Source organism: Mangifera indica, chromosome 10, assembly GCF_011075055.1.
Source record: "Mangifera indica cultivar Alphonso chromosome 10, CATAS_Mindica_2.1, whole genome shotgun sequence".
Lineage (NCBI taxonomy): Eukaryota > Viridiplantae > Streptophyta > Magnoliopsida > Sapindales > Anacardiaceae > Mangifera > Mangifera indica.
Window position 1 is genome coordinate 5920824 of NC_058146.1, and position 13837 is coordinate 5934660.

Here is a 13837-nt window from a genome sequence, read left to right on the forward strand (position 1 = left end):
CGAGTAGAGGACTGACACCTCTTATTGCTAGATTTATCTATTTATCTACTTCTTGTTTTTATGAGACTGATTTGTGCTTCTTCTTCTTCACCTTCGGCCTCTGTTTTTATAATAGGTGGGTTGAGTTGTTGGATACAATCTCACTTATGTGAGAGAGCTGAAAACTCGAAATTTGGTTAAACCTTGGGCCCTTATTCATAGTGTGTAAAGGAAGATGGGGAGAATGATTTCTAATGGTTATTAATTTATTAGAAAGTGAAGTTTGTAGTTGAAGGACAAATTGGTTATAATGGTTAGAGTGTTGGTGGGTGGGAAACTAGATATTAAATTCTAGATTTGATTCCTCACATAGAAATCCGTAAGAAAGTAGTGTTTAGTTTGGTTGGTTGCTGACTCCAACTCTATGCTTTTTCTTAGCCAATGTTAGGGGCGAGTAGTTCTATTACGGGTGAGTTTTGTCGAGATGTTTGATGTGAATCCACAAATTTTCTGGTCTAATCTAAAAAGAGTGAATTCCATTTCCCACCCAAGGTTTAGCCTGAAAGGACTTTTTCACCTCTAATTAACATAAATAACAATTTTTTCACCCAAAAATCAAGTATAAATAATAACTTTTCGCCCAAAATTAAACTTTGTTAATGAAATAATAATATTAGGGAGTGAAATTACTATTTTATCTCTTATTTTATTTTTCCAAATTATTATATAACTTTAAATTAATAAAAATTAAAACTAGTCTTTTAAATATCTAAATTATATAATAACTCATTTATTTTCTTTTTCTTCACTTTTATTCTTTTCATAGATAAATGTGTATTTATCGTATTGCCGTGTATTAGAGGAGAAATTATAATTTTTGAAAATATCATAGATTTTTAAAAATTTTTTAGGGGTTATTGGAAATTTTTAAAATTTTTGACATATCATTGTGCTTTCTAATAGTTTAAAAAATTATAGTTATGCTCCTAAAGAATTGAATAAAATTCAATAGTGTTTTTTAAGGATTAAATTCTCATATTTAAAATGTTTAAGTATGATAAAAATTTGTCTTTTATATTTTTAAAATTAATAGATATTAAAATTATTATTTTATCTTTATATCGTTAGTTTTTTTTTTAACAGAGTTTGAGTTTGAGTGAAAAAATGTTATTTATGCAAGTTATGGATAAAAAAGTGTTTTTGGACCAAATCTTGGGTCGGAAAAGTCATTTACTCATCAAAAAACCATTATGCTAGGCTTTTTTTTTACTTTTGTTATTATTTAGATTCCAATTGCAAGAACTGTCTTTTAATTCTAGCTAATGTTTTTAAAACTGAATCGATAATCAAATTGATTGTCTCATTGGTTAATGATTAGACCGATTCAATCAGATAGTTTAACCGATTTCTAAATTATAATATGTTTCTTTAATACTATCAAATATTTATCACATTTTTTAAATATAAATAATACGTATTTAAATCAAATGATGTAATACCAATCATCTAGCTTTCTTCTAGCAAAAACATTTGTATAAATAATTAACTTATTTCAATCAACCAAAATCAATTCAATTTAACTATTCTCTCTAATTAATGTTTGTTTATTTCTAATAACTCTTCTCTCTCTAATTAATATTTGTTTATTTCCAATTAAAACTATTTAATTTCCAATCAATCGATCAACTATACTCTTTTAACATTATTCATTATCATTTTGATTTTTTTCTTTATAAATATATATATATAAGAGACAAAAATCGATCTTTTTTTAGACTAAATGAATCAGATCATGAACCGGTTTATGGTTGAACCAATCAATCTGATCTAGTTTTAATAACATTGATTCCAACCATCAGGGCATTAGTATTCATATGCATAAAATTTCACATTAGTTTTAACACAGAATTTGACCCAAGTTTTAGTTTAATAGTTGTCGGTAAATATTTAGACAAAAACGTAAATGTTTTAAGGTTGAATAACTATTTCCAAGCCAAATTTTGATGAAACGGTTAGTTTCATCAATTTGTAGTTTAGTTTTAATTATCAAAAGATATTTTTGCCATTTTGTATAATATACAATAGGAATAATATAACTCGTATCTATTATAATTCCTAATTGTAGAATAACATATAAAGAGAGTTGATGGATATAAAAATTATAATTTTTAGATTTGAGATGTGAGTTACGAGTTAATTAAATATTATTTTATTTTTAATTTATAATATTTAATTATTTATTAATACTATAATTATTTTGATATCCAATTTAATATTATTTTTGAGTATATATAGGTTTAATGATAGCTTTGGTATTGCAATCTCGCTATATTAAATTGCGCTTTCCCGTTTGGAAAGAGAAGCTTCCGCCTAATTACCAAGCTATGCTCTATTTTATGCCTCTTGAACGCCATCAAAATTTGTCTGGAATTGCCATTTTTGTCGGTCTTTCATCTCGTCCCCTTTGATAACGGAATAAAGTTAGATTTTTTGGAACAATTTCGGGCAAAATTGGGGGTTAAGATTTTTGGCTTTGTTGGTTTTGACACTGTAATAAATAGTATCTACTTTATAAGCTCCCGTCTGGTAAAACTATTTCAATCGCAAGATAAAAAAAATTAATAAAATATTAAAATTTTTAAGATAAAAGTTTATATTTAAACCTTTTTCACGTTTATATATAGTGGTTATTAATCTAATTATTGTACTTTAAATTTATCTATCTAATAAATACGAATGAGATTCTTATTATAAAATAATAATAATAATAATAAAACCATTTTATGTGATCATAGTTAAAATCGTATAGAGTGATGTAATTCCAACTAAAGGGTGTTGATAAAAAGGTTTAGTTGATTTTGAGACGAAAGCTTAAAGATGAATAAGAAGATAACGATTGGACAGTCATAAAAGATTAAGTAATGCAAAAATTGATAAAGAAAGAGCAAGGGAGGGCTATAGTCAAGGGTGGTGTGAAAAAGAACCAAATAAAAAATTTTATTTTTAGCAAAATTTATAACCAAAATAATTACAAGTAATACTATGTTTACTTATTTTAGGTATATAAATATATATACACTTATATGTATTATCATATAATTAGATATTATTTTATCTTTAATTTTAAAATTATTCAGTCATATAATGAGATATATAAATATGTATATATTTATATATTCAAAAATGGATAAATGTAACTGAAAATTAACTGGTAAAAAAAAGGAAGGAGGAAAGCACATGTCATGACGACGTTATGCTGACATTGGTTTGGAAAAGCAATCTCTAATATCATAATTGACTGTTGTAGATTTGTTGAAGAGCGTTCTACTTACCACCTTCCTTCTCCATCTTCATCTTCCCCCACCACACATATAATTCATCATCTATATAAATGGATCATCTCCATCATCAGCAAGCTAATTAACCACCAACATAACCTGCAGTTAATGGCTATGGCTTCCTCTGCTACTAACGATTCTTCTTCAAGTCCAGAAATGGAGGGCGATGATGAGCTTTTCGAAATCGACCTTGAGGCTGTTAACACCATCCCTCCACCCCATTACTGTGAGAGCAAATTTACTTCAACTGCTACCACACTTCTTGCCAACTGTTTACTGCCCATTTCTGATGTTTCCAGCGCAATTCCTGTGCCAAACTTGCTCGTCATTGCAGATTCCCTGCCCATCTTGCCCTCTAATGTTGTTGGGATTCCACTTACGGGGGCTTTTGGAATTGAGCAGCGTAAGCCAATATGAGTGCATAATTTGTTCTTCAAATTTAACCATTGACACCAGTGTTCATCCCATTTACTAGCTTTTTAATTTAGTCGTATATATGAAAAATTCTTGCTTTAATTTAAATTACCTAATCGCATAATTACATATAATTTATATACTTAATTATGTACTCAAAATTATATACATATAATTTTATTGTATCCTTAATTGTCATAACAATCTATTAGGAGACTACTAGTGCTAAATAGGCTTGTTAACCAGCAAACAATTAAGACTGGCTCATTGACAAAATTTTTGTAATTGTTCTTGTGAATTGTTTTGTTGTGCCTCTGAACCTTTAATTAGCATTAAAAACACTTTTTCACCCAAATCGTAACTCCATTATGAAAACCAAATGGTGAAATTTAAAGTTATAATAATAACCTTCTGGGTTTTGTTATTATATGTTTTTATTAATATAAAATCACCTAAGTACCCTTATTTTGTAGAATAAAATCGATATTTGTATTTAAAAAATACAAAAACACATGTATGAAACAACTTTACAAAGGAAAATATTTACTAATTCCACCGCCTGAAGTTTAGCATAATTAAGTTAGGTTTGAACCAAATTTATTCAAACTCAACTCAAGCATGTCCAAAACTAGTTTAGTTTAAGCAAACACAAACTCGAGCCTAAGAATTCAATATATTCAAACTTGAGCTCAAGTTTGAAATTTAAGAGTGTTCAGCCCATTAAACCAGTGAGTTTGAAAAATTCAACATAAAACAATAAAACAATATCATTTTAATACCGAATCGAGTTTAAACCGATGGCGAAAGTGATCTTATGACAAACCAAGAGTTAAGCATTCCACAACTGAAACATCATAAATCTAAACAGCTGATATTGAACAGAATAATCAAAACTATAATCTACCAACAAAATGATTCTCTTGGTTCAGTTGCCAAATGCTTTCAAATCTTTAAAAGACAAATCAAATTCATCTGACTCAAAATTTCAAGCCTTAAGCAAAAATAACAGGAATAAGTTAAGTGCGTCTACTTGATCTTCTTCTTAGGCCTCAACTGCATGAAATGGACAATAATTTTAGTTGATTTACAGAACAAATAATCAAAAGACATGACAGTTTATCAACAAAGATCAGATCAAATCAACTGGGAAGGAAATAAGATGAACCTGATTGCTGTGACCACATTTCTTCTTCCGGCAATTCACTGCCCTTGGATGCAGGCGAGCATAACATCTAGCAATCCCATCAAATACCACAAGACAATAACATAAAATAAGATACTTGGCAGTTTCACATTATTTATATCCAAAAATACGTGTAAATAATAATTACTAATAGGCTATGAACTAAATCTGAATGGCAAAGCCTAATTAACAATAACACAAACAGCTTATGGCCCTCATAGCATAAGAAGATGAGATACAGGGTATTTTTGCTACAATTAGATCATGATGGTCCAGCATTTGATAATTTTTCTGCTAAGATGGTTAGGCAATTATAAGACAGCAGAACAGCTGATTCAGAGATGTTTCAGAGAACATTAAAATCAAACCTAATAAAACTGAAATTACAAATGATAATAAATACTCAAAAAAGCTATTGCACAAACACAATTCAATTGAAAAATATAGTAACCACATAATTAAGAAATTCTCCACAAACGATATTCTCTGAGAAGCAATCAAGTATTTTCCAGATGATAAAATATCATGTACCACCCAAGAAAATCAACTGCCAGTAAAAAGTAACAGTTGACAAAGTTGAAATGGAAATAAGTGTTTGGAACTAGGATGCTCTCAAGTGCACCTTCAGTAGCAAATGAGAGTTCAACGTATAGTCCCATCATACAGAGGAAAGAGAACAAAAAATATTTTTTCAACTTTCATCTAATACACAAACAATAACCCATATCCTTGAACTAAAATGATGAATAGAATAATCTATAGCACTACCTGCTAAAGAAAACACTTTCTTTAGGAAAATTATGTTTTTTAATAAAAGACAACATGTTAGGAAATTGAATTATGATTAGAAAAAAAATAAACTTATTTATGATAGATGAATTGAATTCTTAAGATCAATCTCACTTATGTAGGACAATTAAAAAGTTGAGATTTGAGTCCTTATTTATAGTAGGTGAAGGAAGTTGTTGAAGGGTATCTTTCCACTGTGATAGACTTTTGCATTTTATAAAGTGCAAAACTCTTCCACATTGGAAAGATACACTTTTACAACTTTTTTCACCCACTATAAATAAAGACTCAAGATAAAAGTTTCAATCAAATTCAAGTTTTCAATTGTCCCATATAGGTGAGATTAATTCTAAGAATTCAACTCACCTATTATAAATAAGTCTAATTTTTTTGTTTCTCATCATACTACGACTTCTTTTATGTTTCCTTTTACTAGACAACATGATTTTTTAAATTTAATCATTAAAAAGTTAAAAATTTATTTAAAAAATATTTAAGCTACAGTATCAAGCTTAGCCAAGCCAAGCCAAGTTTGAGCTTTACTCTACTAAAGCTCATCAAACTCAAGCCTAGGCTTTGACTCCCTTAAGTCGAGCCAAACTCAAACTAACCCAAGCTCGAGCTCAGCTTGACTCACATCCATCTCTACAGGAAAAAGCAGTTTAGCCAAACACCGTTAGCAAGTTTTTTCGAAGTAGCTTTTATATACAAATGCGATGCACTTATTAACAGAACACTTAGCACATCCTTTGGAACTCCTTAAAGAAAAACTTGGAACCAATTTGGGCAAAGTAACTACAAAATTCTTTTAAAAGTAAAAGAATTTCTCTTAGAACTAATGATAATTTTCAACCCTCAACATTCTCAACAAAGCAACAATATAATGTTTCTCAAAAATGTACTTCAAGTAAAGGCATGCCAGAAGCAGCATGAATATGTTAACAACATATAGCTCTAACTTAAACACTAATGATGCTTCCAGGAAAAAGTACTCGTGACAAAGTTCTTACTCAAAATCAAAAACTTATAATGCAGTTCATAGGCACAATTTACCAATGAATTAAGTAAATATACCACCACATAACAATCACAATGTGCCACCCATGAAAATCAACTGCCACTAAAATAAACAAAAAACAGTTGACAAAGTTTATGAATGGACAATTTATTGATATTGGGTACTTGTATGACTTCTTCTGCACTGTGATAGCAAGAGAAGCTAAGTCAAGTCCCGTAACCATAACCACACGTCAAAACCAACTACATTTAAAATAGCTGAACAAAAAGCAACTAAATTTAAAATAGATAAATGAAACCCAACTAAATTTTAAAAAAGATAAACAAATTCAATAAGCGTGAGCTTACTTGCGGCAAATCATCTTGTCCTGATTGTATTTTCGAGCTAAAGCCATCAAAGAAGGCTCGATAATCCCACCTCGAAGTCTGAGAACCAAATGAAGAGTCGATTCTTTCTGGATATTGTAATCCGCCAAGGTACGCCCATCTTCTAGCTGCTTACCCGCGAAGATCAGACGCTGCTGGTCCGGAGGAATCCCTGTTTAATTCGAAATCAATGCCTAAAACACGTCGATTTTAGTTGTGAATTACATAGAGAGGGATATAAGAGTTAGTTACCTTCCTTGTCCTGTATCTTAGCTTTGACATTGTCGATTGTGTCGCTGCTCTCGACTTCGAGAGTGATGGTCTTCCCGGTAAGAGTCTTGACGAAGATCTGCATTTTGGCTCCGAAATTATTCACAAATACAGCGATTTGGTGCCTTGATTATCAGGGTTTTATAGACAGTGTCTAGGGTTTTTTCGTGAGTCATATTGGGCTTGGCCCAACGACTCCAATCTAAGGGAAAGGAAGGGCTTAGACCTAGAGTGTCTAGGGTTTATTATTACCAAATAAGCTTTACAATGTTTTTTTTTAAGGGCAAAAAACTTTTTCCCATCCAGGTTTAGTCTTTTCTAAAATTTGCATCTATCATATTTTAAATATTTATCTACAAATAATTAAATTTAATAAAATTTATGAATTCTAAACCAATAATACTAAAAAAAATTATTTTATTTTTTAAAAATTTTAAAAACTAATAATTTTTTTTCCAAAATTAAATTTAAAAAATTATATTTTCAGGAGAATGGTTTACTTCTCCACTGCTCTCTATCCCTCCTGGCAATACCCCTTTACCCCTTCTCTCTAACAACTTGAAAGTTGTCTCTCTTAACATGATTCATCTGAATAAATTAACAAAGACTATTTTTTTGTCAATTCTTTTGGAATTAATGAAGATACTCTTCTCATTTTATCTCTTTGTCTAGACAAAGACAATTCGTCTTCTCCAACGAAAACTAATTTGAAAGAAAGGACGGAGAAGGTCAAAGGGTGCTGGTTGTTAAAGAGGAAAATGTTTTATCAAAAAATTGAAACCCTTGAAAGAAAAAACAATTTTTTAAAATTTAATCATGGGTTAAATTATTAGTTTTTCAAATTAATAAGAGAAAACGATATAAATTTTTTTATTTTTTAGTATTATTAGTTAAATGATATTTTTATCTGTAGAAATAACGAATTTTGTTATCTTTAATAATTTGAAAGTAGAGTAAACTTTAAGTAAAAATAAATCTTTTGCCCTTCCTTTTCTATTAAATCATCTAATTGCATCAAATCTCATCACATTTTTTCATCAAATCAGCCACATTCACCATCAAATTTTAATCCCAGAGTAGATCAAACCCATATAATTCTCAAATAAAAACAACCACATACGTGAGATGGTCATGACTTGGCAGAGATCTAGCCTTTGCTTGACCCGCACGGGCCAGATTGGGCCGATGCAAGGCCCCAGCATTAGGGCCTTGTTCAACCATATCTAACAGTCGCAAGGCCACGCCAACCATGGGCGCAAAAGAAATGAAGAGGGAGCGAGGAAGGAAAGGAAAAAAAAAGGGATAAAATTGAGAGGAAAAGACAATGGAGTAGGACTGAGCCGAAAAACCTCGGTGGAACCGAAACCCTGTCTCCTACTAGGACTAGTTTCAAATTTTATGGAACTGTGGACCCAATGAAATCTAGACAAAATATGAATATCGTTTTGAGATTTTTATACTATCAATTTATAGATTTTATTTTTTTTAATTGATTGGTATATATTTTACTTTTATTTCCGTGACAATGGCTTTTTATTTTATCACTTGAATCTCCAAAATTTTATCTTAAAGATTTCCACAATAGGTTTTGATTCCATTACTTGAATGGAAATATTTTTAATAATAATAAAATTATATATATTTATTTTTAATATATAAATAGATATATATTTGATTTATATCATCAAATAATGTGATAATTTTAAATTAAAGATAAAACAATATTTAATCACATAATTATATATTATATATACTCATTCATGATTAAAAAATAAATACGTAAAATATTACTCTTTCAATAAGCCATGATATGATCATTAATAATTATGAGTTATTTTTATATCAATAAAATTATATGTATAAATAATAACATTTCATTATGTAATTAAATATAATTTTATTTTTAATTTATAATTATTTAATTATATAATAATATATTATCATTTATATATAAAATATATTATTTATCATATAATACGGACCTTTTTATATCAGCTTTAAAATACGAATAGTTCAATTAATTGCCCTTCAATTTCACGTGTCTTTTCCATTTAGTTTCTCATCTATTACTCTATAATCCTTTAATTCAAGCATAAGTCCCTGTAATTTTTTCCCCGTTGACTCACTAATTTTTCTAAACCATATTCGTTCTTTCACTTTATTTTTTTAAATAAATCCAAGACTAATATAAAAATGATGTTAAGGGTTGGAATGACATAAGAGTTGTTAATTTGGTCAGTAAGTAAAGAGTGGAAAGGGTTAACAAAACTAACGTAAAATTAGAACCTTACAGGAAAGGACGGATTTAAAACCTACAGAATAAGTAAACTTGAACGTTGTATAGATCCAGTTAACCAAAATTGTTAAACATAACCAAAGCCAAAACTACAGATGTCTCAAACAGAAAAGGAGAAAAATCAATGGCATCTAATCAATGCGAAGGGAAAATCCCTGTAGCAACAGCAGCAGCTTAAATGATAGAGCAAAGAATCACAACCTTCTTCCCCTTCTGCCACCTTTTCTGCGGGTACTGTCGGTGGGAATTGGTGTCACATCCTCTGAAGATTTAAAATAAAAAAAAAAAAAGATGAGAAAAGCAAAACAATGTTTAGGGCTATTGTATTTACAATGATAAATAGATCAAATTTTAAGTCCAAAAATGCCCAGAAAATTATTTGACAGGCTAGTCCCAACTATCTTTTCCATCCATAAGATAAGAAAATATTTTTGCAATGAACCATAAGACCATATAATAGAGACCATTTCACGATTTGAAAAAGAAAATATACTCATTAATGGCATTCACTCAAAAGGTACAAGGTTCTACGAGGTAAATGCATTCTGATCACCCAGAGGCAAATACAGAAATAAACCCAACAAGGCCCACAAAATTAAGTAAAGGAAACATACCTATGCGACCAATTTTCATGCCGGAACGGGCAAGCGCTCTAAGTGCTGACTGAGCACCTGGACCAGGTGTTTTAGTTTTGTTCCCTCCAGTAGCCCGGAGCTTGATATGAAGTGCAGTTATGCCAAGTTCCTGCAGGTTACCAATTCTAAAAGTTGATATTTCTTGGAAAAAGGTATCAATAAACTGTTCCTTCTATGATAAGAAAAGCATCTAATTCTAGTTTATATGAAATCACAGTTAATATTCAAATAATATGGAGAGAAGATCACATAGATAAATAACAAATATCTATTGAGCAAACTGAAAAGTACGTAAAACCTTGCATCGTTGAGAAACATCTTGTGCTGCAAGCATGGCTGCATAAGGAGAGGATTCATCCCTGTCAGCTTTCACCTTCATACCCCCTGTGCATGGGAAAAGAGAGAATTTATCACAAATAACATAAAAAGAAAACCAACTTCTTCCAGTTAATCAACACAGATTAGAAAATAACATGAGTCTCATGACATGTACGATAAAATTACAATAAGGATTACTTTTAAGTAATATATCTTTATTAACTATAAGTCCAAGAAGAGATGAAACTAACTGTACCAGTAATGCGAACAAGAGTTTCTCTTCCAGACAAGTCGGTGACATGCTACATTTCAAACAACCAACATTTCAGTAACTGCAAAACGAAACACAAGAAAAACTAAATACATTAAGCTCACTACTTACAATGAATGTATCATTAAATGAGGCAAAAATATGGGCGACACCAAACACATGTTCTCCATCTCGTACAGCAGGTCCAAGTGTTATATTTTCCTCCTTAGGCTCTCTGGCCTTTTTCTTTGACTACAAAATCCATCACCAGAAACCAGATATCAGAGTAGATATTCAAATAACAATCTTTACTAACACAAGAATTAAAAAAAATGCAAGTATTTCTTCTAGTTCTAGGTGGTTGAACAAAATTCTTCAAATTCATAAAAATTCCAGGCCAACAGTACACGAATCTAACAGTAAACACTTTACCAGTAAACGAGGACCAACTCAGTTACGGCTTTTATTTTTACTTTTTAAAAGAAAAGCTCAAAATTTGATTCATTTTAACCATATTCTGTACACTAATTATGCTTCCCATTATGATCCTTACGAAACTCGAAAAATGCAAAATGCCTAATTTTAAACGCATGAAAAAGTAACAGAATTTAACGCTTTCAGATACTTAGAGAGCAACGTGGTTGCAAACGGAGTAGAAAACAAAAAAAACAAAAAAACAGAGGATTAAGGCAGACTTCTTATAGCGACGACTAAGTTGAAATTATTGCTTGGAATGATAATAATTAATTGAACAGAAATTGCAATTGATGGATTTGAATGGCTTACCATGGCTAAGATTGAAACAGAGAGTGAGATAATTCAAGTTAGGGCTTATGAGAGATTTGCTTGATTTTGATCTCGAAGCAGCTGCTCCAAGTGCTTTCAGGTTTAACGACAGAATTTATAGTTAGGGTTTAAGTTTTGGATTTGAAGTTAACTTGAAATGACAAAAGCACCCATCGTAATAGGTTTTTCTCCTTTTATTTGTTTTTTATGGAAAACAAATAAACTATTTTTTTTTTTTTTTGGCATCCAAGTTTGGGATTTTCCAAAATGTCAAATAACTATTTCCCATCTAATGTTTAATGAAATAATTAGCGTAACATTTAAGTTTTAAAAAGCCAATTTCCTATTTATTTATAAAAAACAATTATTAGTTTTAACAATCAAATGATATTTATATCATTTTGTCGACATATTATAATAAAAATATAATTAATTATATTTTATCTCCGAAATTTAAAATATTATAATAAAACTCTATTAAAGTGAATTATAAATAGCATCATAAAACTCTTATATTTTGAAAATATAACTTTAATAGTTTATAATATGATATTTACACACATAATTTATTGCGTTTTACTTATCTTTTGAAAATGTAATTATTATTTTTAAAATTATAGACATATTAAAATTTTAAAAACACCTTAAGCTTTTTCAAATTTCAAAAATCCTTTAAAAATTTTATTAACACTTTAGGATGTTCAAATATTATAGTTTGCTCCTAATACATGTAATTATATGTTATTGACACCCTTAATTATAATTGTATAAGTATACTATTAATTATTTTAAATAGAAATTCATAGATGTTATCATTTAATAAATTTTTAGCTTAAGGGTTTATAGAAAATATAACATATTTTGTTAAAACAATCTCGTTCTTTGGGAGATAACTTGAGGATTGTATAAATAATAGACATTCCAAAAAATGGAACGAGTGTTTTACCTTGAACTTCATTATTTCTTCCATTTCTTCACTTTGACCAAAATGGTGAATGACTTGCTTAAATGGTCTATTCTTGATTAGAAATGTTATTATATAGACAATCTAGCTTTCAAACTTAGAATTTGTTCAACTTTAGACAAAAACTCAAATGGTCTTGTTATTTGCTGAAGATTATATGGAACATACATTTCTTATCTTAAACAAGTGTTTCGTCTTTCACACATTAATTTTGCTCGATTTTAGGCAAAATAATGAATGACCATTAGAAAGAGATCATTCCTAGGTAATCCAGACACTCTTTGCACAAATTCTACATTTTCACGCTTAGAATAAATTGCTCATGACATATACAATTGTTATTCCATTCACAATCAATTATGCTTTGTTTTTTACACCAAAACATACAAGAGTCCAATAATGTGTAAACAGACAAGTTGTTAAACCCAAAAATCAAATGACTCTCTCAAACAACAAACTTTAGAGAGTTGCTAGCTCCAAACGTAAATCTTTACGAGTAACCGACTAAAGACATTAGAATTTTAAGTTGAATCTGCACGACCATCTAAATGTCTTTTCAGAGTCTCTTCAGAGAAGATAGTGAATATAGTACAATTATAACATACAAAATACTTGACTCAACCAAAGTCGATCCCTCAGAATGTAGGGCTTATGAGGCTCATCATATTCATATGTAATATTCCATCTAAGCGGTCAAGGCAACTAGAGTTTGATGTTCAAGTCATAATCGATATGAAGTTGAAATGGTACCTCTTCATACTAAAATCATAACTCATGTTGGGTGGTTAAGGTTCAAAACTCTATGAACAAACGCTCTTTACCTTAAGGATATCAGACATTTCTAATCCTCATTCACATTCTATGGGGTAATGTCCTTATGTGTTGTTAAATGTTGCAATGTCTAGTGATAACTTATGGTGACAACATTTCTACCATAACATGCAAAACATCCTCAAGGATATTATATCCATGCACCACATGGAACCATTTCATGAAAACAAGGAGATATTCTCTAGAACTTGGGAGGTGACAATCATATCGACATGACTACCTAACAAGCAATCATATTTAACCAAAAAAAGGTACTACCTTTGATTATGACCTAAAAATGCAATGCATTGCTATTTATTTTTAAGTTGACAACACTATTACTAGGTCGAGATATTAACTTTTTAGGAAGTTCTTGTAATTTTTTGTCATGTTCATGTCTTGACGACACTTTTATCAAATCA

The 13837-nt window shown here is 29.8% G+C and overlaps 3 protein-coding genes across 3 annotated transcripts; 1 reads left to right on the forward strand and 2 right to left on the reverse strand.

Moving 5' to 3' along the window:
* The first annotated feature begins 3286 nt into the window (after nt 1-3286).
* LOC123228252 lies at nt 3287-4029 on the forward strand. The gene has a single exon (XM_044653595.1). It carries the CDS (start codon nt 3426-3428, stop codon nt 3732-3734), a length of 309 nt encoding a protein of 102 aa, XP_044509530.1. The 5' UTR covers nt 3287-3425; the 3' UTR covers nt 3735-4029.
* Nucleotides 4030-4527: 498 nt separating this feature from the next.
* LOC123226988 (ubiquitin-60S ribosomal protein L40) lies at nt 4528-7498 on the reverse strand. Its single transcript, XM_044651587.1, has 4 exons — nt 7339-7498; nt 7069-7258; nt 4897-4963; nt 4528-4784 (listed from the first exon to the last, which is right to left on the reverse strand). The coding sequence occupies exons 1-4, from the start codon at nt 7439-7441 to the stop codon at nt 4758-4760; spliced, it is 387 nt and encodes a 128-aa protein (XP_044507522.1). The 5' UTR covers nt 7442-7498; the 3' UTR covers nt 4528-4757.
* A 2178-nt stretch (nt 7499-9676) lies between these two features.
* On the reverse strand, nt 9677-11775 carry LOC123227186 (40S ribosomal protein S14-3-like). The gene is made up of 6 exons (XM_044651881.1): nt 11642-11775; nt 10988-11107; nt 10862-10907; nt 10586-10671; nt 10267-10396; nt 9677-9914 (listed from the first exon to the last, which is right to left on the reverse strand). The coding sequence occupies exons 1-6, from the start codon at nt 11642-11644 to the stop codon at nt 9847-9849; spliced, it is 453 nt and encodes a 150-aa protein (XP_044507816.1). The 5' UTR covers nt 11645-11775; the 3' UTR covers nt 9677-9846.
* Nucleotides 11776-13837: the final 2062 nt, after the last annotated feature.